Raw genomic sequence first — 27800 nt, 5'->3', positions numbered from 1 at the left:
GGGGGCGGGGGAACGCGGAGCGATGGCCCGCGCCGGCCGCAGAGCCGGATAAGAAGCGGTCGCGCCGCGGGTGTGGGAGGGAGAGAGGAGGGCGCCCGGGCGCCGCGAGAGTATGACGGGGCTGTACGAGCTGGTGTGGCGGGTGCTGCACGCTCTGCTCTGCCTGCACCGCACGCTCACCTCCTGGCTCCGCGTTCGGTTCGGCACCTGGAACTGGATCTGGCGGCGCTGCTGTCGCGCCGCCTCTGCCGCGGTCCTAGCGCCGCTCGGCTTCACGCTCCGCAAGCCCCCGGCTGTCGGCAGGAACCGCCGTCACCACCGGCATCCGCGCGGGGGACCGGCCCCGGCCGCCGCCCACCGGCGACTACGCTGGCGCGCGGACGGCCGTTCCCTGGAGAAGCTGCCTGTGCACATGGGCCTGGTGATCACGGAGGAAGAGCAGGAACCCAGCTTCTCGGACATCGCAAGCCTCGTGGTGTGGTGTATGGCCGTGGGCATCTCTTACATTAGCGTCTACGACCATCAAGGTGAGACCCAGAGCGGGTCGGGGGACCGGGGCCTCTCCGGCCGCGGGGCCCGCACATCCGGCAGGTGTACCGGGGCGCACCTCTAGGCACAGCCCTCCCGGCTCCGCGAGTTTCTGTGCCCCGAGGCCCTTGAGTGCAAATTTCGGTGCTAGCGCCTTCGAGGAGGGGAGATAAGCTTAATTGAACACCTGCTAAACCTTTGAACTCGATTCATCACCTTGTACATACTTAAAAATATTTCTTACCCGTTATCACGTCCTAGTAAAGTGGATGGTGTTTGTATACCCTTGTTTCACAAATGTGGGAGCTGAGGTCGCTAACATTTACACATTTGTCCAAAGTTTGAAAAGTAGTAAGAGGAGGATTGATATTTTAGCCAGTCTGTACTTTCCTTCGGGTTTACCTTTTTGTTACACCGCAGTGGTTCCTCAGAGAGGCCCAGAGCACTGTTTTTAAGTCACAGCTCAGTGGTTGAGGACAAGTGGCATTTGAAGTAGACTTATGAAAAGTACCTGAGAGCCTGGATAGGCGACTAGGAAAGTGGTCACCTTCTGTTTTCAGCTGCCTGGGATGTTGTGCGATCCTTGATCCTCAGGGGCCAACACAGTACTTGTCCTCCCATAAATTTTGATTGAGGAAATTTTCACTGTAGGGAATTTTTGTAGGTACAGAACTTGAACATTTATTGGGTAGCTACAAAGTTAAAGCCCAGTGCTAGGCATATTCTTGGAGAAGGCACTGGCGACCCACTCCAGTACTATTGCCTGGAAAATCCCATGGACGAAGGAGCCTGGTAGGCTGCTGTCTGTGGGGTCGCACAGAGTCGGACTCGACTGAAGCAACTTAGCAGCAGCAGCAGCAGCAGCAGCAGGCATATTCTTTGGATTCTTAACATTTAGTTCCATAGACTCAGGCTTGTTGGGGGTAGACACATTGTCAGGAGTGGCAAGTTGAGCAACAGATGTTGAGAGTTAGTAGTTGCTGTGAGAAGTTAAGTTCAGTCGGTGGGTCGTGTCCGACTGTGACCGCATGAACCGCAGCACGCCAGGCCTCCCTGTCCATCACCAACTCCCGGAGTCCACCCAAACCCATGTCCATTGAGTCGGTGATGCCATCCAACCATCTCATCCTCCGTCATCGCCTTCTCCTCTTGCCCTCAATCTTTCCCAGCATCAGGGTCTTTTCCAGTGAGTCAGCTCTTCGCATCAGGTGGCCAAAATATTGGAGTTTCAGCCTCAGCATCAGTCCTTCCAGTGAACACTCGGGACTGATCTCCTTTAGGAAGAGAAATTCTGATTGGAGGAGCTCCCAAAGTTCCTGCAGAGGAGATAGTGTTTAAACCAGGCTTTGAGGAGTGAGTAGGAGATAAATGTTTTGTTTGGGTCTCAGTCAAATACCAAAAGCAATAGCATTTCCTTCCAAGTAAGAATGATTGAGGAATGTTGGTATGAAGGAAAGAAAACTAATATTTTAGTCTCCGTTCAATAGCTTAAATTAATGGTATGCTCACAGGAACTACAACTTGATTTTTAGCACTTAAATCTTTACCACATAGGCAGGTTTAAGTGTGACGGTTTGTCAGAAAGGGTAGGTTGAGGTCAGACAGCAACTCTTGCAGGGTATTAGAGTTACCTTTGATTGACCAATCACCTTCCTTGCAGCCGGCAAGGAACGTGGTGGTGACTCATAGCCCATCGTCATCAAATGATAGCTTACCCTCTGAGGTTAAAGTTAATATACTTAGGTACTAAGATTTTATGGAACTTGCCAAAAGACCAGTAGAAATCACAAGACTGTAATAAGGCGACACAGTCTTTGCTTGAACAATGCAACAGAAATATTGTCTGAGGGAAAAGTAAGTGAAGCAGAGGGGAAATTAATTAAAGCCATTGAGCAATGTGGTGAATTGACTTTAAGTGAGTCACTTATATTCAAATAATTCTTATAAAGCAAGTACCATTGTGTTCTAGTAGAGAAGGAAAATAAATAATTAAATAGAACACAGTTTATAGTTTTGCTACACTTCCTTGTTCTGAAAATTCCTGTTCTTGAATTGCTGGTGTGATTCAGAAATATCCTATCGTATTTGCTAAAGAAACCATTGGTAATGAAAAGGAAGAAGTCAAGCTAAGCAAGTCTTGACTGATAATCAAAGAGAGTTTTACGGAGCATTTTCAGTGCACGGACTCAGAGCACTTTTTGTCCTACTGTAAAAGCAATTTTGATGAGTTTTTAATGGGATAGGGGTTAATTTCATTGTTTGAAATAAGAGACTTTGAATTTACTCATCCTTGCTATTGACTGATTGATTCATTCATTTAACAGGTGACAAATTGGGAGATACTGTTCTAGGCATGAGGCATCTAGGCCAGTGATAAAGACAAAAATTCTTATGCTCATGGAACTTACATTTTGGTGGAAGTGTGGCAAATAGTATAAATGAGAAAAATGTATTCGATCATAAATGCAGTGAGGAAAAGTAAAGCAGAGGAGGGGGAGAGGAATGTTGAAAGTCAATGGTAGAGTAGGGAGTACAGTTTTAAAAAGAGTGGCCAAAGAAAGCCTCATGGACTTTAAAAAAAATGTATTTATTTTTAATTGAAGGATAATTGCTTTACAGCATTGTGTTAATTTCTGCCATATATCAACATGCTGCTGCTGTCGCTTCAGTCGTGTCCAACTCTGCAACCCCATGGACTGCAGCCCACCAGGCTCCTCCGCCCATGGGAGTCTCCAGGCAAGAGCACTGGCGTGGGTGCTGTATCGGCCATAAGTATACATGCGTCCCCTTCCTCTTGAGCCTCGTTGACTTTTGAGTAGACATGAAGGAGGTCAGTGAGCAAGTCATGTGCTTATGTAAGAAAACTTATCCTTTTTCCGGGGAACTATATAGATACTTGGAGAAGGCAATGGCACCCCACTCCAGTACTCTTGCCTGGAAAATCCCATGGATGGAGGAGCCTGGAAGGCTGCAGTCCATGGGGTTGCTAAGAGCTGGGCACGACAGAGCGACTTCACTTTCACTTTTCACTTTCATGCATTGGAGAAAGAAATGGCAACCCAATCCATTGTTCTTGCCTGGAGAATCCCAGGGACGGGGGAGCCTGGTGGGCTGCCGTCTTTGGGGTCGCACAGAGTCGGACATGACTGAAGCCACTTAGCAGCAGCATATAGATACTTATAGATACTTAAACTGTCCAAAATGGCAGTGGCTAAAAGACAAGGATGGAGAAGGCAATGGCACCCCACTCCAGTACTCTTGCCTGGAAAATCCCATGGATGGAGGAGCCTGGTAGGCTGCAGTCCATGGGGTCGCTAAGAGTCGGGCACGACTGAGTGACTTCACTTTCACTTTTCCCTTTCATGCATTGGAGAAGGAAATGGCAACCCACTCCAGTATTCTTGCCTGGAGAATCCCAGGGACAGAGGAGCCTAGTGGGCTGCCGTCTATGGGGTCGCACAGAGTCGGACACGACTGAAGCGATTTAGCAGCAGCAGCATATAGATACTTAAGCTCTATTCAATTTTCTCAAACTTTCACTTGAGCCTATTTCTGTGTAAATATTTAACTTATTTTAGAAAGCCTATTGATATAGTCTTTAATGTCACATTTATTGAGTACTTGCTGTGATATAAAGCATTAGGAAACAAAGAAGTACAAGAGATTGTGTCTCTTAAAGAGTTTATTCTAAAGTCAGGGATAGTTACTAAAGATTATTATAAGCTAATGTATTAATGCTAGTGGATGACAGAGACTTTAAAGAGAGAAAAAGAGAAAAATCCATGAGGAACAGGGTTACTTCTCAACATACATGCTTGAGAAGTATTCCCAAGAACACAATACTTCCTTATCCCTGTCCATAGTAAGGAATGGGGTGACATCTGAGATAGACCTTGCAAAAATAGGTAGAATTTGGATTACCATAATCAGTACAGTGTTCAGTATGTGACACACACAGAATGGGGAATTCCTTATTGGCAAGCATTCCCATTAGAGAAGCTAGAACAGCATTACTGAGTAGTGTGTTGAGATCAGTAAATATAATAGGTAAGTCTCTTGATGAAAGTGAAAGTGGAGACTGAAAAAGTTGGCTTAAAGCTCAACATTCAGAAAATGAAGATCATGGCATCTGGTCCCATCACTTCATGGGAAATAGATGGGGAAACAGTGGAAGCAGTGTCAGACTTTATTTTTGGGGGCTCCAAAATCACTGCAGATGGTGACTGCAGCCATGAAATTAAAAGACGCTTACTCCTTGAAAGGAAAGTTATGACCAACCTAGATAGCATATTCAAAAGCAGAGACATTACTTTGCCAACAAAGGTCCGTCTAGTCAAGGCTATGGTTTTTCCTGTGGTCATGTATGCCTGTGAGAGTTGGACTGTGAAGAAGGCTGAGCGCCGAAGAACTGATGCTTTTGAACTGTGTGCTGAAGAAGACTCTTGAGAGTCCCTTGGACTGCAAGGAGATCCAACCAGTCCATTCTGAAGGAGATCAGCCCTGGGATTTCTTTGGAAGGAATGATGCTAAAGCTGAAACTCCAGTACTTTGGCCACCTCATGGGAAGAGTTGACTCATTGGAAAAGACTCTGATGCTGGGAGGGATTGGGGGCAGGAGGAGAAGGGGACACCAGAGGATGAGATGGCTGGATGGCATCACTGACTTGATGGACATGAGTCTGAGTGAACTCCAGGAGTTGGTGATGGACAGGGAGGCCTGGCATGCTGCAGTTCATGGGGTCACAAAGAGTCGGACACGACTGAGTGACTGATCTGATCTGATCTGATGTAATGAAAAGTTGAGAAATGAGGTAGAATAAAGACCTGGGCAGCTGTTCTGGTTATCTCTAACTTTGTAGTCTACCCCAGAGCATAGTGTTTTAAAACAGTTTATGTGTTGACTTGGTTCAGGTGGGCAGTTCTGTCTTGATGTCTATTCTAATCATAAGGTTACAGTCAGATAGTAGCTGGGATGTAAAAGGTTTCACACCATATATTCAGTACCTGGTTTGTGATGGCTGGCATAGATGAGGACGGTTGGTCATCTGTCTTCACAGGGCTAGCTTAAGTTTCCTCATTTAACAGTGACCTTAGGGTAGTCATACTTCTTTTATAGTTATTCCCAAAGAATTAGCCAAAGGCCAAAACTGTAGGGCTTCTTATGACCTAGCTTAGGAAACCATGCAGTGTTACTTCTCCTGTATCCTGTTGGTCTGAGAAGCCACAGGTCAGCCCCCAAATCAAAAAAAAAAGGAGAAATAGACCTCAGTGAGAAAATGGCGTATGCAGAAGGGGAGAGACTCAGGTGGAGATGATGGCAGCCGTCTTGGAGATGACTTACATTACCACCTTAAATTTTTCCCTGTCTTGTATCCCTTCACTCTAATTCGGCTTCCCTGGTGGCTCAGTGGTAAAGAATCTGCCTTCAGTGCGGGAGAGCCAGCTTTGATCCCTGGTCTGGAAGATCCCCTGGAGAAGGGATTGGCAACCCACTTTGGTATTCTTGCCTAGAGAATTCCATAGACAGAAGAGTCTGGTGGACTACAGCCCATGGTGTTGCAAAGAGTTGGACACAACTAACACGTATATACATTCATTCTAATTACAGCTAGATCTAGATTGTATTTAATCCTTAGACAAAGAAATTCATTAATACTTACCATGGTTTGACTCTGCAAACACACTGATCTTTTCATTTCCATTTACCTGCACTGCTTCTTGATTACAATCAAGAATTTCTACAATAATTCTTTCACCTGTCAGAAATTTGAGTTGTTTTCTCAGGAATTTCTTGAGCTCAGAATTCTAGAAGGGTGATTTGGCAATTTTGTCTATACTGTTATCATTTAAGCAATGACCATAATTGGGTTGGAACAAAAACTGGAGTTTGGAGCTTTTGGTGCTTTAGCTTTAGGGATGCTATACTTGCCTGGATCTCCCTTAAAGTATGCCTTGATCCAAGTTACCTGGAGATGTATCATTATCTTCAGGGGTGGAACCTGTTCATGTTGCTCACTGTATTGGTACCATGCTGAGAACCTTGTTGTAGGGCAGTATTTTCAAAACATGGTCTGTGGGCCATCTATGAATGAGTCATTGGAAGTGTTTATAAAAAGTACATATTCAGCAGAGTTATTGATCAGATCAAATTAGGGGAATGGGACCTGAGCAACTCTATTTTAATTAAGCTACTTACACGATACATTTACACATTGAAGTTTGACCCTACCACAGATGAAAGGACGTGCCACTACTTATATTACATCAGATTATTTATTTATCTTTTATGTTCGTTTTCATAAGTGAGGATGATCTTGGGTGGGTCTTAATTATTAGTTAATATTTTTTCTTTCTGTTTTATTTGAAGTATAGGTAATTTACAGTATTTTGTTAGTTTCAGGTGTACAACCAAGTGAATCAGTTATACATGTACATATATCCACTCTGTTTTAGATTCTTTTCCCATATAGGTCTTTACAGAGTATTGAGTAGTGTTCCTGGTGCTATACAGTGGGTCCTTATTAGTTATCTGTTTTATATATGCTGCTAAGTCGCGTCAGTCGTGTCCGACTCTGTGCGACCCCATAGACGGCAGCCCACCAGCATCCCCCGTCCCTGGGATTCTCCAGGCAAGAACACTGGCAAGAACACTAGCAGAGTGTATATGTCAGTCCCAGTTTCCCAGTTTACCCATTCCCACCACCCTTCCCCCTGTAAGTTGGTTTTCTGCAGCTGTGGCTCTCTTTCAGTTGTGTAAATAAGTTCATTTATACCATTTTTTTTAGATTCCACATATAAGTGATATCATATTTGTCTTTCTCTGACTGACTGACTTGACTCAGTATGACACTCTCTACGTCCATCCATGTTTCTGTAAATAGCACTATTTCATTCCTTTTTATGGCTGAGTAGTATTCTATTGTATATAATACATACCACATCTTTATAACCGTTCCTCTGTTGACGGACATTTAGATTGCTTCCTTGTCTTGGCAATTGTAAATAGTGCTGCAGTTAATTATTACTTACTATTGCTATAAATTGGAGTGATCCGGAATAAGGCATTTGCTTCTATGTGAGAATTTAGCAACAAAACAAATCTTTTGTATTACTCTCTCTAGTGTTATTTCCATGGTTGTAAATCCATACTAGATATCTTTTGAAATGGTTTTGTGGTTCAGATTTTTCACACTAGCATTAAAAACGATCTGCCCTGTATACTCCCAGCCTTCCCAACCTATTTCTCATTCTTTTATATGCCTTTTACTTTATCCATGATTAGGTACTTGATGTCCCCTCCTTCTGGAGTGTCGTCTTTTCCTCTTCTTGGCAAATGGCTATCTGCCTGTCCAAAAGCTACCATTGCTCTTTTAAGTCCGTCCTGTCACTGCTCAGGTACTCTCTCTCAGCTACTCCATTCCTAGCCTTGCTGTCGCCTTGAATCTCCTTAAATGCTGTACATCTCCAAGTTCTCCATTTTGGGAAGTAGTAGTTGTATGTACACGTGCTCAAACTTTGGTACTAGCTTGTAAGCTCCGCAGATGGTATCTATCCTCACTGTTGCTTTTCCTACAGATTGTAGGTTGGTGTTTGCGTGTAATGAGTAGGTCAGTATGTATTCCTTGAATTGAAAGAAGAGGCTGCATGTTTTTATAGGTAAGGATGATGAATTGTAATTTGTTTTCCAGCACCAATACCCAGAGGCCTTAACACAGTGGGAGGGAAATGAACACAGTTTGCCCTAGTTTACTTATTCGGCACACTGACACAGATGCTGTTGGGAAATAGAAATTTATCAAGTATTGTGCTCCTTACACGAAATACGGAGTTGCCAGAAGTGTTGAAAGTCTAAATATAAATGTGATTAAATTTTGATACACAGACAGTACAAACTAGGGTCCTTGTCTTCTCTCGAAGGGATTCTATTTCTAATCTTCACCCTCGTATAGTATATTGCAAATATAATACAGAATTTCATATTTATCATAACATCCTGTGATGTCCTCTCCCCCTTTTCTACAAAGGGCTAGCAGCCTGTCAAAAGCTATCAATAGATCCTTGTAAATCATTCTCACTATTAGCTGCTAGGTAGCTTCCCTTGACTATCCCAGTTTTGCTTTGTCTTTGAAAAGCTGTATCCTGTTTTTGAAATGACCTTGTTTTCTGAGGAGCTTTCCATTTAACCATAGTATTGGATTTCTGTATGAAAACAAACCTTTCCTTAATAGTAATAATTATTCTTTGTTGCACTCTTACTATGCACCAGATGCTATGCAAAGAAGTGCATTAAATCCTTAGCACATTAACCAGTCAAGAAACTGAGATTCAGAAAACCAGGAACCACATATAGTAAGAGACAGATCTAGAATTTGAACCAGGTTTTATTCCAAAGCTTTTGTGCTTAACCATTATGCTGTACCAACTTCCACTAATAAGAGAATATAACCATAATCCAGGCACCTTGGTACTATTCCTGATTATGTTGGGTCATCTTAAAGCCTTGGGAAAGTGTTACTTATCTAGAGGTAATAAAGATAATTTGTAAAAGGTATTTAAAGGTAAATAGAGTTTTCTTCATCCACTAATATGAACGTTCATGCTGTGAGTTGTAGGACACACTTGACTTTTTTTTAATCAACTGAACTTAATTTTATGGAGCTGCTGCTCTGTGTTGAACTATTTCCTTGTCAGATGAGCAGAGTCTGTGAAGATAATCTCATTTTTAAGATTTACAGCCAGAGACTTAGAAAACCCACAGGGCTTGTTTATTTTGCCTACCTCTTTTGCTGAAGAACTGGAAGAACTGGAGCTAAAACCCAGCCCCTGCACCATTGTACTGGGTCACTGTCCCACATATCTCTCCCCTCGTTACAGCATGCTCATTCCAGGATAATTGTTGTTCTATGAGGTATTGTGGGGCTTTCTCTTGAAACAAAATTATTTAATGGCTTATGAGATTTATTTTGTTCTGAGTACTTCAGTCATGTAAAATTTTATTGGTACGTTAAAAAAAAATTGTCCTATATGTTTTCTTCTCTGAAGATTGCCTCTAATAGTGTTACAATTGGATTGTTAGAGAACTAAATGAGGATAACCACCAGATAACTTACTTAGGTGTCTCATTTAAAAAGAAAGGTAGACTATTTCAAAGGATGGGTATTTATTTATTAAAAAAAAAAAAAAAAAAGTATTGCTTTAGTTCCTTAGCTGGTGAGATGAGAGATTGTAACGAGATTGGTTGAGTGTTTATCTTGCTTTTCTTTCCTTTCTTTATCATGTCCTTATAAACACTTGCTGTTAGATATTTCTTTAAAAATCTGTTTCTATTGAAGAGAAGCAATAGTCACAGCAAAAGTTTAGATTTCAGATATAAAAAAGAAATACATGTATATTTTGAAAGTCTCATTTTTTAGAATTGATTTTTCAGTTCATATAAATTTTAGAAGAAGCAATATTTAAGATCTGTCTCTTACTATATGTAGTCTAAGGACTTCCCTGGTGGCTCAGACGGTAAAGCGTCTGCTTACAATGTGGGAGACCTGGGTTCGATTCCTGGGTCGGGACCTCTGGAGACGGAAATGGCAACCCACTCCAGTACTCTTGCCCGGAAAAATCCCATGGATGGAGGAGTGTGGTAGGCTGCAGTCCATGGGGTCGCAAAGAGTCAGACACGACTAAGTGACTTCCCTTTCTTTTCTTACTATATGTGGGTTCCTGGTTTTCTGAATCTGTTTCTTGACTGATTAATGTGCTAAGGATTTACGATAAACCGGTTTGATCTCCTTGCAGTCCAAGGGACTCTCAAGAGTCTTTTCCAGCACCACAGTTTAAAAGCATCAATTCTTAGGCACTCAGCTTTCTTCACGGTCCAACAAGCACGTCCATACATGACTAATGGAAAAATCATAGTTTTGACTAATTGGGCCTTGGTCTGCAAAGTAATGCTTTTTAATATGGCTGTCTAGGTTGGTTATAGCTTTTCATAACCTGTGTAGGGCATACTTAATTCCACTCTCTTTGTAGTATTTTCCCTCTCAGCTTCCGTGACATCATGTGTGTTTGGATGTCTTCCTGTCTCACTGCCTGTTCTTCTGGCTTGTTTGCTCCACTTCTAAAAGTTGGGATGTCCTAGAAGTTTGTGCTGTATGTATGCCCTTGTCTTTCTGACGTTCACCCTGTCTCCTAGATCTGCTGCTGCTAAGTCGCTTCAGTCGTGTCCGACTCTGCGCGACCCCATGGACTGCAGCCTACCAGGCTCCTCCGTCCATGGGATTTTCTGGGCAACAGTACTGGAGTGGGGTGCCATTGCCTTCTCCCATCTCCTAGATCAGGGGTCAGAAAACTTCCTTAAAGGGCCAGGTAGTAAATATTTTGGACTTAGCCATATGGTCCCTGTCACAAACACTCAGCCCTGTCGGAAGGTGGCCGTGCGTGAGTGGTGCGACTGTTCCAGTGGCAGTGGTTTGCTGACTCTTGACCCAGATAGTTTTCCCAGTCCTTTCGCTTTAAATATCATCTGTATGCGCACACTCAGGTTTGAATCTCCAGTCCTTATCTTTTCTATAATCCCAGGCTCCTGTATCTAACTCCTTACCTAACATCTCCATGTTTATTTTATTAGGCATCTCAAAAGCTTAACATGTCCAAAACAGTACTCTTGAATCCGCCCCCCACCACCAGACCCTGCCTTCCTGGTTTATTTCTCATCTCAGAAAATGGGAGACCACTACCTTCCAACCAACTGCTCAAGCTAAAAATTTACATGTTCTACCTCTCATCTGTCGTCAGGCCTCCTTGACCTTCTAGAGTATATTCCAAATTTGCCACTGGGTTGTGGTTCTTCCTGCAGCCACCCAAGTTTGGGTTTTCATTATTTTTCACCTGGATTATTGCTGTAGTGGCCTCTTAATTTATCTTCTGTTCTGATCTGGTCCCTGTATAATCCACTCTTTACCCATCAACAAAGTGAACTTTTTTGATAATATTATTCAAATTCTAAATAAAACTTGGCAGTGGCTTCCCATTGTTCTTGAAATGCTTACTGAATTCAGAGGCCTTTTTTGTTAAATAATGCAATTGTTAAAATAATCATGAGATTAGCACCAAAGAAGGATACATGTTATACAAGTGAGAGAAGCAGGATACAAAATTGCTTGGTCAGGTATGCCTGCTGCTGCTGCTGCTGCTGCTGCTGCTAAGTTGCTTCAGTCGTGTCCGACTCTGTGCGACCCCATAGGTGACAGCCCACCAGGCTCCCCCGTCCCTGGGATTCTCCAGGCAAGAACACTGGAGTGGGTTGCCACAGGTGTGCCTCAGTTCAGTTCAGTCGCTCAGTCGTGTCCGACTCTGCGACCCCATGAATCGCAGCACGCCAGACTTCCCTGTCCATCACCAACTCCCGGAGTTCACTCAGACCCACGTCCATCAACTCAGTGATGCCATCCAGCCATCTCATCCTCTGTCGTCCCCTTCTCCTCTTGCCCCCAATCCCTCCCAGCATCAGAGTCTTTGCGAATGAGTCAACTCTTCGAATGAGGTTTCCAAAGTGACTGGAGTTTCAGCTTTAGCATCATTTCTTCCAAAGAAATCCCAGGGCTGATCTCCTTCAGAATGGACTAGTTGGATCTCCTCGCAGTCCAAGGGACTCTCAAGAGTCTTCTCCAACACCACAGTTCAAAAGCATCAATTCTTCGGTGCTCAGCTTTCTTCACAGTCCAACTCTCACATCCATACATGACCACTGGAAAAACCATAGCTTTGACTAGACAGACCTTTGTGGGCAAAGTAATGTCTCTGCTTTTCAGTATGCTATCTAGGTTGGTCATAACTTTCCTTCCAAGGAGTAAGCGTCTTTTAATTTCATGGCTGCAGTCATCATCTGCAGTGATTTTGGAGCCCCAAAAAATAAAGTCTGACACTGTTTTCACTGTTTCCCCATCTATTTCCCATGAAGTGATGGGACCAGATGTCATGATCTTTGTTTTCTGAATGTTGAGGTTTAAGCCAACTTTTTCACTCTCCTCTTTTACCTTCATCAAGAGGCTTTTTAGTTCTAGTTCCTCTTCACTTTCTGCCACAAGGGTGGTGTCATCTGCATATCTGAGGTTATTGATATTTCTCCCGGCAATCTTGATTCCAGCTTGTGCTTCTTCCAGCCCTGCATTTCTCATGATGTACTCTGCATATAAGTTAAATGCTTAGGAAATACTAAAAACCAGAAATAGTCATTTTATGATGATGAGATTAAGGGACATTCAGTTTGTTAGGAGGGATGGTTATGGGACATTTCCTTGTTGTCTACACTTATACAGTTTTTAATACTAGAATTTAAAAAGCCTCAAGATATAAAAAGAGATCTACATTTGGCATAGGGTTTATCAAAAATACAAAAAACATTGTTGTCTTTCTGAGGTCTACTTTCCTAGCATAATATTTTATTCTTTCATGGAAATTGTAGACTTTCTGGTATGTGCTCATGTGTTTTTTAAAAATTTTGGCTCTTTCATATATCTTTTCTATATATATATATTTCCAGATAGTTTACATGAGGGAAATTGTGCATGAGATACAGTTGTAGAGCAACAAGCATAATGTAAAAGTTTTTAAATCATTATGGCAAAACCCTAACTTTAGATTCCTAAGTCATCTGTAAAGAATTCAAGTATCTGTTACCCTGTAACTTCTTAAAAACCTTAGAAAGAGCTCTAGACTTACTTTTGTTTTTTTTTTTTTAAGATTCTGTTCATTTGTAAAACGGCCAACTTTCGTTTAACTTTTGGGGGAGGGAAATTCAGAATTTAATAGTAAGATGAATTTAGCGCTGTTTATCAGCATTACATAGTTACTGAGCTGAATAATTGGAAGTCAGGAGACCTGGATTTCAATCCAAAGGCTTAGACTCTTGACCAAAGGCAGTTAGTTGCTTGGCCTTGCTGAACCCTCTGTAAAAGGACAGGATAAAATAATTCTTGCAGTTCATTTTTATATAATTCTGTAAAGCACAGGTTTTTCATGAATTTGAGTATTTGCTAGTGTTTTTGCCTTCACTTCAGTTCAGTTCAGTTGCTCAGTCGTGTCCGACTCTTTGCGACCCCATGAATCACAGCATGCCAGGCCTCCCTGTCCATCACCAACTCCCGGAGTTCACTCAGACTCATGTCCATCAAGTCAGTGATGCCATCCAGCCATCTCATCCTCTGTCGTCCCCTTCTCCTCCTGCCCCCAATCCCTCCCAGCATCAGAGTCTTTGCGAATGAGTCAACTCTTCGAATGAGGTGGCCAAAGTGACTGGAGTTTCAGCTTTAGCATCATTCCTTTCAAAGAAATCCCAGGACTGATCTCCTTCAGAATGAACTAGTTGGATCTCCTTGCAGTCCAATGGACTCTCAAGAGTCTTCTCCAACATCACAGTTCAAAAGCATCAATTCTTCGGTGCCCAGCTTTCTTCACAGTCCAACTCTCACATCCATACATGACCACTGGAAAAACCATAGCCTTGACTAGACGGACCTTTGTTGGCAAAGTAATGTCTCTGCTTTTAGATCAGTTATTCCTAAGTGTGTGCTGCTTCCTTTTGCATAAAAGGACTTTTATTATGGTTTCTTTATTTTTATTACATCATTTTGGCTTTAGATTCTGTGAAGGCAAACAAGATGAATTATGATATGAGAAAAAGGCTCTCCACATATATTACGATATTGCCAGAGGAATTGCCTGTCTCAGTCAGAGGCATTCTTATATCTTGTCACAGATCTTGTTCTGTGAAGTGTGTATGTGTAGACTTTGAATCCTGAAGAAAACTGTAGCCCAAGAATATTGCTTATGGAAAGTATCAGTAAGATAAGAACCATAGAGTATAATCAGATTTCTGGATGGCAGTCAGGCTGCAGGGTATCAGGAATTACTTTGCTGGTAATCTGTCTTTGCATTTAGTATTTTTTTTTTTGGATTTAGTACTTTTCAGAAACTGCTTTTTAATTTCATCTTTCCATCCAAATCAGCCGAGATAAAGATTCAATTTAAAATAACTTTCTGGAGGTCTTTTTTATAAAAAGTATTTGCATCTCTGTGTAGTAGTTTTCCTTTTTAACAGCATTTCTGCCTGTGTGCAGTAAGGAAGTGTCTCCTTTTATTGTGAGAGGTTCCTGGAAACTTTTTAAAAATTCCATTCAGTGTCATGTCCATTTAGGTTTCATTGTTATTAGGTAGCACTTTGTGCACTGATAATTCAGTTTATTAAATAAACATTGAACTCCTGCTACGTGGAAGGCACCTTAGGGGAAAAGAGATAATAAGACCCAAGTTCACAAGTAAGACTACAGTTCATAGGGGGTGGGGGAGAGTTAAGCTATAACTAATAAAAGTAGAATATTGGTTTGTTAAGGAGTTTGAGCAGATGTTTGTATTTGCAAGAGTGAGGTAAGTCAGAGGAGGAATTGGGCATATCTGGCTAGAAATTCAGAGCAGCTTCTTGAGGGTAAATGACATTTCAGCTGGCCTGAAGAATTAGGAGAATTTTACAGATGTGGGGCTGGGGAGGTAACAAAGGTTGAAGGTTAGAGTCACTTCAGGTGCTATGGGGGCAATATAAAGCAATCAGATTTGCTGGGTAGAGAAGTATAGAGAAATTGGAAGACTCAATTATGTTATAAACATAGATTCTTTCTACCTACCAAGTGTGGAAGCATAACATGGAATGTTAATATGGATCTGCATAGTTTGTTCCTAATACTGTAGGTTTTTGTAAGCATTTTGGGAGTCATTGAAGAGGTTAAAGTTGGAATGTGCCAGGCTTACAGATGTACCCAAGGAAAATCTGTCTGTAGTGATACACGCTAGAAGGGGTAGAAGACCCATCAGAGGGTGGTTGTAGTATTATAAAGAAGACTATTGCTTGAAACAGTGGGGTCAGTGGACAAAGGGAAATAGGTTCAGGGGAGCATTGCTATAGAAGAGCCAAGGGTTAGCATTCTGATAGGCTGGTGATGGTAATGCCAGAGAGCAGAGACCACGTCTGGGTGACTGGGTAGCTACTGATGATGTTATTAGAAGGAAAACAACCACAAGAAGGGCTGTGTTTTGTTTTGGTTGGTGTTGGTGGTGATTTTTTAAAGTTACATGAGCGGCTTTACAGCAGTTGTGATTTTAAATCACCCACTGTCCCATCAACCTTACATATTTACTGTTCTCCTTTAGGCTTTGTCCCTAAGTACGTATAAGTTTTACACTTTCGTGCTATTTCTTTTTTTTTAACTTGATGCAATATAAGTGTTTGAGAGTTTTTTTGAAAGATAAGCTACCAAGTTTTAGATTTGTTCATTTTCAGATGCTTACAGAACTTCAAGGTGGGATTAGATGTTTGAATAAACTCAAAATATTGGGAACCAAATGCCAATCCTTTTTTTTACTTAAAATTTTAATATTTTGTTCATCATGGATGTTTTGCATTATTTTTAAATTTTTAAGGGTATTACATTAAGTTACTATTAATTTTAGTTACTAGGATTTTTGCAACGCACAGCTTCCTGCCCCCGGTTTTGCCTCATTCATCTTACCCTGGTCCTGATGCTGGGGTTTTAAAGTCCCGGAAAGAACCAGAGAAGGAGGAGCACATGGACAGAAAGAGGGCTGAGGCAGAAACGCTGAGGAGTAGTCTCCATTTAGAGATGGAAAGAGGAAAAAGATTCAGTGCAGAGTGAGAAGAGGCCATTCAAGGAGTAGATTGGGAACTGATCCAGAAGATAATTCAAGCAAACTGGGATGAGGATAGGATTTTGAGAAGAAAGAAGGTCTCTGACCTGTCATGGCCTTTCCGCAGACCGAAGTGCTTGGGCTTCCCTTGTGGCTCAGCTGGTAAAAAATCTGCCTGCAATGCAGGAGACCTGAGTTGGATCTCTGGGTTGGGAAGATGCCCTGGAGAAGGGAAAGGCTACCCACTCCAGTATTTTGGTCTAGAGAATTCCATGGACTGTATAGTCCATGGAGTCGCAAAGAGTCGGATGTGACTGAGCGACTTTCACTTTTCTGTGCTTGGCACTGTGCTAGCCTCTTGTAGGCGCAACAGTCAGAGCCCTACCCGTGGAGCTTATATGACCTACCCCTGGCATGAACACCCTTTCCCTGTGTCTTTAATCGCTTTTACAGTAACCCCACCTAAGTCGTCTATCATCAGCTATCTCAAACGCGTGTTTTCCTTCAAACCAGTTCTTTGTAGAATTTCCATACTTTTTAAAAGTATTACCACCTTCTGTTTCCCAGGGTTAAAGCCATGGGATTTTCTGTGTTTACCTCTGTTCAAGTCATGTTCTTTATTCTCTCAGCTCTTCTTTTACAGTGAATTCTTTTTCACTGCTTGATCAAATTATGTGTGGACTACTGCAGTGGTCTGCTGCCAGTCCTCCTCTATACTGCTGCCAGGTTGGTTTTCCTAAAGATGAATATTTCTACACGTTTATACATTGCCCAGAAAAGGTTGGTTACCCATTGGGTAGGCAAAATGAAGTAAAAATTAGGCCCATTCCCTTATTCCTTTTCTCAAATCATTTGATTTCTCAAATCGAAAGTAGTATTAGTCTGTCTTTTGAGAATTCAGTGCTTTTTTTCTTCATGATCTATCTTTTCCATTTTCTTTTCTCTTAACTTTCTGAGGTCAGCTCAACTTAAGTCTTGTTTGTTTTACAAAGCCTTTTCTTAACCAAAGAGACTGCTTTTTATCTTTGAACTACTGATAGACCCATACTCAACCAAGTTGGCATTATACAGCATATTCAGCAGATTCTGTGTTACTGTATATATATTTATTTATTATGTTCTGTCTCCCAGTTGATCTTTGAGCTGTTTTGTTAAAGACAGAGCTGACTGAGAGTACAGAGAAGGAGCCCTTGATAAAGGTCTAAGAGGCAATGACCACTAGAAAGCTGGCCTCTCTGAAAATAGCCAAATTGTTTTTTATTAGAGCTCTCTATGTTAGTTAAGTTTGTTAATAGTTCCTTGATCTTTCTCAGTGATAGATAGTAACTGTAGTTTTTACTTTTATGTGCATGGTTGGAGGATCAGAAAGAGTTTTATGTAGTATATTTTCATGCTTTACTTGAATTGACTAAATTTTGATTTCGGCACTTTTGTCTGTTCTCTTTGTTGTTGAGTCGCTAAGTTGCGTCTGACTCTTTTGCAGCCCTGTGAACTGTAGCCCCCCAGGCTCTCAGCCCCTTCTGTTTTTCTTCTTTTTACATAATTCATATTATTCTTACTGTTAAAAAAAAACTAATCAAATTGAGGTAACAGTATTGCATGCACAGAGTGAATCCGTAAAGAGAGTAGTCTGGGAGAGAGGAAGATAGAAACTTTGGACCGCTGCTGCAGTTTCTAAATGCTCTGACAAATCCTGTAAGGGTCTTTCTGAGACTTGGGTCTTAGTTTCTTAACCTGTAAATGAAGATGTCAAGTGAATGGTCTCTGAAAAGTTCTTTATAGGTCTGAATTTTTCTCATATCCATATTGACACGGAATTGTTACTCCTGTCCTTTTTTTGACTTTAGTCCGAGGCCAGACTTAAAATAACAGTTTTGTTGTCATGTTTTCCTTTTAGATTCTAGTTTAGGATTAGTCATCATTGCTTCATTTGGAATTTTTTTAGTTCTAGATCCAGTATTGTTTTCATAACAAGCATCCATTAATTATTGATGAGGATAAATTAACCTAGTTGACATTTACTTTTTTTTTTTTTCTTTTTAAGGTATTTTCAAAAGAAATAATTCCAGGTTGATGGATGAAATTTTAAAACAACAGCAGGAACTTCTGGGCTTAGATTGTTCCAAATACTCACCAGAGTTTGCAAATAGTAATGACAAAGATGATCAAGGTAAGCTTGAGTGTAAAATTGAATACCTAACATACGCAGATAATGTTTTTTGTATTTCAAGGCAGATTCTATTACTCCTTTATTTATTCATTTTGCCCTAGTGTTTATTATCACTACCTTTAATCATCAGAGTTAAACTTTTCTTTCTTCATCTGGTTAAAAGATAATTTTCAGAAAAAGAAAATCATGACTCATACATATTAAAAAATAAACACATGTTAAAGATTTTATTTAACTCAAACAACCAGGAATCAGTAGATTTTAAAGCCTGTTCGAAGAGAATCCAAAGAGTTGACACACTTATAGATCAAAAATATTAAAATAAATATGTGAATAGAGACAAAACTTGTTTAATTGAATCTCTACCAAAGAATTGTATGTCTATAAACAAGAATTAGGCAGAGCTATTAGTTGTCTAGAATCCTATCAAATGTAAAACAGCTCCATAGAATAAGAATTTGGTAAGGTAGATCCGTGTGCTATAGACAATTCATTTCCATTAAAGCAATTTGTTTTCTTCCTACAGCCTTCATTTTTGTCTTCTATCTGTGTTATTGCTAATAATACTGTTAGATGGCATTTTGGGTGAGCGGAAATTGTAAGTTACCCTATAACTAAAAAGCAGGGACATTACTTTGACAACAAAGGTCCGTCTAGTCAAGGCTATGGTTTTTCCAGTGGTCATGTATGGATGTGAGAGTTGGACTGTGAAGAAAGCTGAGCACCGAAGAATTGATGCTTTTGAACTGTGGTGTTGGAGAAGACTCTTGAGAGTCTGTTGGACTGCAAGGAGATCCAGCCATTCCATCCTAAAGGAGATCAGTCCTGGGTGTTCATTGGAAGGCCTGATGTTGAAGCTCAAACTCCAATACTTTGGCCACCTGATGCGAAGAGCTAACTTATTTGAAAAGAACCTGATGCTGGGAAAGATTGAGGGCAGGAGGAGAAGGGGACGACAGAGGATGAGATGGTTGGATGGCATCACTTGACTCAATGGACATGAGTTTGGTTAACTCTGGGAGTTGGTGATGGACAGGGAGGCCTGGCGTGCTGTGGTTCATGGGGTTGCAAAGAGTCGGACACGACTGAACTGAACTGAACTATTAGAGGATTTATTCATAGATACAAGGTCATTCTGAGCACTTTGATAAGACTATATGTAAATAAATACACAAATGATATGTACAGGTTCTTTCAGAGCAAAGTAGCTAGGTATGCTTTGATGTTAAAATTGAAGGGTGTAAAAGATTCTTGTTTACTGTAAGAACTATACTTTTTCTTGGAACTGATTTTGAAATATATTTGAAAGAGGGTATTTTTAAAAAATATCTTTTTTTTTTCTTCCAGTTTTAAATTGCCAGTCGGCAGTGAAGGTGCTGTCCCCAGAAGATGGAAAAGCAGATATTGTAAGAGCTGCTCAAGACTTCTGCCAGTTAGTAGCCCAGCAGCAAAAGAAATCCACAGATTTGGATGTAGATATGTTAGACAGTTTACTTAGTAAGTCGTATATGTCTGTTTTTAGTTTTGTCTCACAAGGATGCTGTATGAAGGAGAATATCTATGTCTCATTCTTACCATAAAGCCTGATTTTGTTGTTTTTGTTGTTGTACTTATTATGTTTCTAAAGTTTAGAGACCCACATAATTTTGAGATGATAAAATGTGTAGTCAGCTCCTTCACTTTCAGAATTATTGGTAAAGGAGAGGATCTAAAAGGGTTTGGGGGGCATTCCTTAAAAATAGAACTTCTACTTCTGCCTCCTTCTTTTAAAATTTATTTTGCCTTATTTTATTTTATCTTTCAGTTTTATTGAAATAAAATGACATACAACATTCCTCTTTCTTCTTAGTTTGAACTGTCTGTTAAGTTTGAATATTAAGTTTGAACTCAACAGCTATTTAGGAATCAGTCCCAGGAATATACTACTATCATCTGTGACTCCTTTCTCAGTATTCCTTCTGTTCTGTTGTACCAAATATACCACTTATTCTGTCATGTTACACTACATGTAACATTATATTTTATCTATTTTTCTTCAATTGCTTATAAAAACCTTTAGTTTGTTTATTCTTTCCAGAGTTCCTTAGGAACTTTTTGCCTTAACTTTATGGTCCTTCTGCTTACTAGCCTTATCCTTAATCCTTTTGAAGAAAGGCAATAATTTTAATAAATTCATGTCCATTGTTAGCTTTTATAGCCATACAATTTCAAATGTATTTTTGATTTACTCAGGTAAATTCTCCATTTACCTTGTGACCAGAAAGTTAGTGGCTGAACTGAGGTTATTAGAAACTCTTAGAACCTGGGTCCCTTGGATTATAGCATCTTTTGTGCTACATCATTGATTATTTATATTAAGATTTATTTTACTTTATTTTTTAGTAGTTGAAATATTTTTATCCCCTTTTCCTCTCAAGCCAGATCTCATATGGAAACCAGCTTGCAGAGCAAAGAATGGCCAGATCTTGGTTGAGGCAGGTGTACAGTCTCGTCTTCCCCTCCTGGGAAGCTTGGGCTTTCCTCTAGGGAATACTGAGACCCTTTGTACTGTATAGCTAGGAGTTGGTCTTGCTCTGTAAAATCGGCACATGTGGAGGGAAGGAGAATAGACAACTTTTGAAGTTGCTTTTCATCCCTGAAGTTACTTGGTTCTGTGGCCAGAATAAGTGTTTGAGTCCTTAAAGCAATGAGGGTCTCAGGATGCCAAGAGAACACATAAGTTGAGTCTTGAAAGATAGATGGGATTTGAGGATTACCTGTAGAATGGGTGGGAGTTGGGATACCCCTCCTTGTCAGGTAATCAGTCCAGTTAAACAGCCTTTAGAGAAAATTTCTACATTTGGAAATAACAGATATAAAAATATATGTTGTGCCAAGAAATTGGGGTATGGAATGTATAAATAAAGTTTCTGAAGAGAACAGATACATGAAAACATAAGAAACCAATTTGATGAACAGAATTTGCCATAGGTCATTTTTTTGTAAGCAATGTATATTAATTTCTTATGTGTGTTTTTTTTCTTTCCAAGGTTCAAATGGTTTCCCTGACCCTGATTTAGTATTGAAGTTTGGTCCTGTGGACAGCACACTAGGCTTTCTTCCCTGGCACATCAGGTTGACTGAGATTATGTAAGTAGTTAAAAGTGTACTGACTTTAGTTCAGTCCAGCAAGTGTTTCTTGAGCCCAGCGCCATACTGGATGTGATGGGAATTCCCAGAGAATTATTGTAATACTGGATCCTTTCCCTCAGGTGTTTGACAATATCAGTGGTAAAGTAAAAACCTATGTAAATGACTCAGACACAAGAGATTTTGTGGTTGTGCAGATATTTGGTATTAAAACTAATCATCATAGGAGACCAGGAGTGATCTCTGTGGGCCAGAGTTGTTGATTCTACAGAAAAGATGTAACTTGATGCAAAGTGTGTAAAGGGGGTAGAATTTTTGTAATTAGAGAAAAGGCAGAAAGTGTAGGGAGTGAGCTGCAGGGAACAAAGAAAAACTAGGGGGCAAGACATGAGTGTCGCGTTAGAAGGAAATAGGTAACTGGCCACACCGGTGCAGAGGCTTAGTGTTAGATTCTAGTAGTATATGGTGAAATCAGATAGTTTGGGACTGTTGACATTGAGAATGCTTTAAATATAAGCATAAGGAATGTGTGTGGTTGTTAGAAAGGCAGTAGGAAATCAGTGGGAATGGTGATTTTGGAAGATTCGTTTCGCAACTATGTTCTAGAGTAGATTGTGTCTGGGTAAGAATGAGCTAACGTGACAACTGAAGAGTTTGTCATACTCTTGACATACCTGTAATTTATGAGAGTACATGGATGAGAATGAAACTGCTTATTTAGAATAGAGTTTGGCAAACTTTTTGAGTAAAGGGCCAGAGGCTAAATACTTTAGATCCTGGAAGCTGTGTCTCTTTCAGAGCTGCTGTTCTCTGCTGCAACTAAACATATGCCGGTGTAGCTAAGCAAGCGTGGACCATTATGTCAACAAACGTGTGTGACCATGGTCTCGTAAAGCCTCGCTTACAAAAATAGGTGGCTGTCTCCTGGACTGTAATTGCAGACCCCTGATTTAAAATAAAGGAGAAGGGCAGCTCGGTGAGGAATACCAGAAAATTAAGAAATAACCCAATGGGACTTCCCTGGTGGTCCAGTGGCTAAGCCTCCGAGCTCAGTGCAGGGGGCCCAGGTTCATTTCCTGGTCAGGAAACTAGATTCCCAGGTGCCACAACTAAAGATTCCGCACGCCACAATGAAGATCTCACATGCCGCAACTAAAACCCCAGCACAGCCAAAATAAATAAAAATAAATATTAAAAAAGAACCAAATGTCCATCAGTAGAATAGTTACACTATGGCCCACACATACAGTGAGATATATGTAACACTTAATAAACCGGATGTAGAAGCCACATGTATCTACCTAATAAACCTTCAAAAATACGACTGAGTGAAAGAAGTTTGCAAAATAATATGCACTGTTTGATACATTTAAAAGCTATACTTACTTCATGAAAGTGGATGCCATTGGGTAGAAAAGGAGGAGAGACCATGAGATGCCTCACCTCCTTCTTACCTCCATCTGGGGCGGATCGTGCTCCGGCTGCTGTCCCATGCCGCTTTTGTGGAATATTTATAGAAGGGAAAACTGGATAAAAATGAAAATGAACAAATTTTAAAAATATGCATCACTGGTGAATCTCACAAACATAATATTGATTGAAAAAAAGCCCAGACATAAATAAAAGAACACACACTGTGGAATACTGTTGATAGAATTTGCTGCATGAGATAAAGCACATGTGGAAAAAAAAAGAAAAAGAGAGAAACTTAGGAGCCTAAAAATATATTTTAATTCTGGGTCCTAGGAGGAATATACTATGAATTCTCTTATTCATGAGAACCAGTTACCAAGTTCACTTGCAGGCCTAGCACTTTCCTGATTGCAGTAAGAACTAGAGGAGAAATGAAATGACTCCTGAGTTGTTAAGCCTAAGTGACTGGATAAATTACAGTGTCATTGAGACAAATGGGAAAGGCAAGGAACCATTGATTTTGAAGGGAACAGGTTGAATTCAAGAATAAGATTTTGAGGCCATGGTCTGTTTAGACTTAAGAGGGCAGATGAAGATGTAAGATTGGTGCTTAGACGAAAAGTCACAGTAAGGGTGGATTTTTGGGACTTATCGGTACCTAGCAAGTGTGGAATGTAAACCAACAAGGACCTACTGTATAGCCCAATAAACTCTACCCAATATTCTGTAATAATGTATATGAGAAAAGAATCTAAAAAAGAATGTGTATCTGTATAACTGAATCACTTGGCTGTATATCCGAAACTAACACAACATTGTAAGTCAGCTATACTCCATTAAGATTAAAATTACTTTTTACAAGTCCCTTTAAAATGTCAAAAAAAAAAAATGTATAGAGGGGTTAGTTTTTATTTGAATTCTTTCACAGCAAGTTTAATAATCATTTAGTAGAAATAGTTTGATGTACTCTATGCTTGTAATTTACTTTCTTCTGTTCTTAATCTTTTTGGTCATTACCCTTCTGGTTCCTCTCCTCCAAATTATAGCGTATCATCTAATTGCTTTTTTCTCCTTTGGTTTTTTTTTCCCCCAGCTCTTTGCCTTCCCACCTAAACATCAGTTATGAGGACTTTTTCTCTGCCCTTCGTCAGTATGCAGCCTGTGAACAGCGTCTGGGGAAATAGTGATTCGCTGGTCGCGTGATTTGATTTCAGGCTTTTGGAGAAAAGGACTCAAGTGACTCTGATGTTTACAAAGCACCTATGAAACCCTGTACACACCTAGTTCATAATCCTCATAATTTATCAACAAACACAAAAAAGTGTCTTACTTGAGAGTAAGAGTATGTGTGAGCGAGTATGTGTGTGTGCGCGCGCGTGTGTGTGTGCATGTGTGTGTGGAAATAAACTTATAAATGAGGAAGTAGTGGAGAAGGAAACATGGTGAGCTGGTACCTTTGAGCAGATTGCAGCAATGTTTTAGGAGCTGAAATTTCAGATTTAAAGGCTTCAGCCCTAACTACTTCCCTGTTTTTCTGGGGAGAGAAAGGGGCAATTAAAGCTATTTTGTTGTTTAGGGGGGTGGGGGAGTAATTTTTGTTCAGTTTTTCCAAGTGACCAAACTTTAAATTTTAAGAATAATATATTGACATATGAAATGGAAGCATTCTGAGTTTGAGGGATGGAGTTCCGTGTTGTTCACATGTTAAAAGTTTGCTCACCTTTGGAGCAGAGGGAATACCTGTTTTCAGACATCCGTCCATTTTCATCTCTTCATTATTATCAATGTGACTTGAAAATGTTGCTCTGTTGTCTGTGTTCTGGGTTGTGACGATCATTTGAAAAAGAACTCTTACATTGGAATACAGAATTTAAAAATTTTAAATATTGTTTGAGACAGTCAAAAAAAAGGTAAAAAGTCATGATCTGAAAAGTAAACGTGGAAAGTTTCCCAGATAAGTAGAGAAAGTTTTGATTTCCTTTTCCATTTGGTGGGCTGTTTGCGAGATAGTACCCAGAGTTGGTAAAAAAAAAATTTCCATTAACTATGTTTATTTAAAATAAGCATTTGAGGGAAGTTACCAAGGCAGCTCTATTCCTCAAAAGTAACCTGTTCCTCTTTGGAATAGCACATGTAGGGCCATGTTAGTACCCAGGATTTTTACTGAGTAAATCCTGATGGTGACTTTGTATTAAAAGATCTTTAAGTGAGCTTGAGGCCTGTGTAGGTAATAAAATATTACCACAGTTCTACAAAAGTAATTTAATTTTGCATGTTCTCTTTCATGGCAGAGAACAGCACTGGTTTTGTTATTTTTTAAATGAATAGATGATTTTTTGATAGGTGTTTAGTAGTTCTCCCCTCTCTGCTGATACTTGGACAGAAACCATTCTTTATATATTTGATGGACTGTTTTCAGAAGAATCTTATCAACAGCAAGTGCACAACAGTTATCCAAAATGATACGTTTAGAATGGAGTAGATTTAAATACTAGGTCTCAGTCTGAAAAATAGCAGAGAACACTGGATTTGGACAGCAAGGTTTGAAATTGCTTGTCAGATTCTGAGTCTATAAAGAATAAATGTTTTGACTCTGGATTCCAAAACTCCATTTATGATTTTAAAAATACACTTGAAATAAAATGATTATAAACTAAATTTTGGTTCAGTGACATTACTTTGCACATTATAGTTCTTTGTACATTGTGAGACTTTTTTTTTCAAGTCTTAATTTATTGCTAAAAGCTTTGTGTGATGCGACATCATATCTCTAAACCTTACCAGAGAATTTTTTTGTTTCTGTCCCCCTGTACTGTCATCCGTGTTCTATTGAGGCTTTTTGGCCTTAGTTGAAGACTGAATTTATGCCTTTTATATATGTGTCTTTTTTAAACATTCTGGAATATATATGTTTTAATGAATTAAATTTAATGGGCCCAATTGAAGTGAAGGGATTTCATTTTTGTTGAAGTTAGTCAAATAAATTACCCACTGGGATGTAGCCAAAGCCCTACAAGAACAGTTGAGTTTTTTGTATTTTTATTTTGTCCTTATATTTCATAGCAGTGTAGTGTTACCTATCAGAGTAAATCTATAATCTGACATGAGTCTGTTATTGTCCTAGATGGGAAGAAACCCTTAAAACAAGTTGCTAAGGATTCTGATTTCAGATTAGGCATTCCAGTTTCTTTCCATGAGGTTAACTGCCAGTACAGTCTCCACAATTTGAATGACATCAATCATTCTATAATTCCTGCCAAAATCACCTACTAGTTATGCATTATCAGGGCTCTCTTTGCACTCTCAAGAAGAACTGAAAACTTTAAAGAGTTGTTTATCTTTATGTGTTTTGAAGAATATCTTTATATTGTTTCTTCTGACACTCTCCACAATGGAAAAATTATCAAATTAAGCCTACCTTACGGATGGCAGCTTGGAGCCTAGCAAGAGGTTGAGGGTTTGAATTCCATTCCCAATTCTGATTTGTGTTTTGTTTCTTAACACTTGATTATTGTTAGAAAGTTTGAAAGCTGGTTTTGATGTGAATAGCAAATTCTGATATATTGTGACTAAGGCTGAATAGTGTCTGTCTTAAGAGAGGAATGTGTTCTAATGTTGATGAACAGTGCCAAATACACTGTGCACATCTACAAGTTAATCTTTGAATGTATGTTACTGGATTAGCCCCTCCTCTTCCTGTGTGATGGTACCGTGCGTAGAGTCAAATCCTTGTGATGTTTTGTATGGCGTAGACTTTGGCAACATGTAAATAATGTGTAAAGTTTTTATGATTAAGGAATCAAATTTATTGAATTTTATTATTGAAGGTTGAAATGACGTGTATGAATAAAAACAATAAAAGAATATACTCTTTTCATGGACTATAGTATTATGTGAATGCTACATTTATTCTAAACATGTAGGGACTGCAGAAATGTGATGAGAAGCTCATATGACAAGATAGCAATACTATTTTTTTAGATGGTGTGTTCTTGATTGAAGTATATTCTCATTTTTACCAGATTAAACATTTGGAATCTTAAAATGTTAATTTGCTTTTTGCTAGGTAAAAGTAAGGTGAAATTGAGCTTTGCTATTGCTAAAATTTTCAAAATTCCAGAATAATATCTGAATAGTTTTTTTTTTTTTTTTTTTTACTAAATATTGAATGCCAAATTGAAAATGTATATGTGTACTCTTTTAGAAAGGAATTTGACAGTTCTCGTCAAACCAGAAAATAGAAGGGTAAGAGCTATGGTTTTTCTTATGTTGCATAGAGTATTCACTTTCTCACTTGAGAATCTAATTGTAAGGTAGTTGGCTTTTTATGCATAATTTTCATCTGAAATCAAGTTTCTCAAAAGTCACCTTTTAACTTTAGTTAATAGGACATACCGTTAACAAAAGCTAGTGTAGGGGGAAGTTCAAAAAAGTTTGAAATAAAACCCAACTGCTGTCAACAGTTGTCCAAGAATCCTAGTTGATAGGCCATATACTTGATAAAATTGGTGGAAAAGGGAAGTGCAAAAACAATTTGCTTTCAACTTTAAAAAAACACATTCATTGTAAAAAAAAAAAAGAATTCAGAGAAGCAAATGTAAAGGAAAAAACTTCTAATACCATCATTCATTGATTACATTTCTGGTGACAATCCTAGAATTTTTTGGTATTTATATTTAAATGGATCTTACTGTAACAGGTTTAATAAATTCCTTTTAAACTACAAACCCCAAATTGAGTGTTGCATTCTGTTTTGTGTTTGGCTCTTGTGTCTAGATATAAACAGTTACGTCACATGAAAATGTTTGAAAAAATTATAGTCCACATTGAGTTGTCCTTAATGAGAACTCAGCCTTGGTCCAAAATCTTC

General features: G+C 39.6%; 1 protein-coding gene across 1 annotated transcript; it reads left to right on the top strand.

Annotated features, from left to right (window-relative positions):
• Positions 1-26811, top strand: NUS1 (NUS1 dehydrodolichyl diphosphate synthase subunit). Its single transcript, XM_070795917.1, has 5 exons — positions 1-527; positions 18263-18388; positions 19736-19885; positions 21418-21517; positions 24024-26811. The coding sequence occupies exons 1-5, from the start codon at positions 113-115 to the stop codon at positions 24112-24114; spliced, it is 882 nt and encodes a 293-aa protein (XP_070652018.1). The 5' UTR covers positions 1-112; the 3' UTR covers positions 24115-26811.
• Positions 26812-27800: the final 989 nt, after the last annotated feature.

Source organism: Bos indicus, chromosome 9 (genome assembly GCF_029378745.1).
Source record: "Bos indicus isolate NIAB-ARS_2022 breed Sahiwal x Tharparkar chromosome 9, NIAB-ARS_B.indTharparkar_mat_pri_1.0, whole genome shotgun sequence".
Classification (NCBI taxonomy): Eukaryota; Metazoa; Chordata; class Mammalia; order Artiodactyla; family Bovidae; genus Bos; species Bos indicus.
The sequence above is the reverse complement of the archived record's forward strand: the minus strand, read 5'-3'. Positions and strand labels throughout refer to the sequence as shown.

What these genes read in the sequence shown, in the direction of transcription:
- NUS1 (XM_070795917.1), top strand. Translation starts at nt 113, where the DNA reads ATGACGGGGCTGTACGAGCTGGTGTGGCGGGTGCTGCACGCTCTGCTC. An exon ending in TAGCGTCTACGACCATCAAG is followed by an intron (nt 528 to 18,262) that starts GTGAGACCCAGA and finishes TTTCTTTTTAAG; the next exon opens with GTATTTTCAAAAGAAATAAT. An exon ending in TAATGACAAAGATGATCAAG is followed by an intron (nt 18,389 to 19,735) that starts GTAAGCTTGAGT and finishes TTTTTCTTCCAG; the next exon opens with TTTTAAATTGCCAGTCGGCA.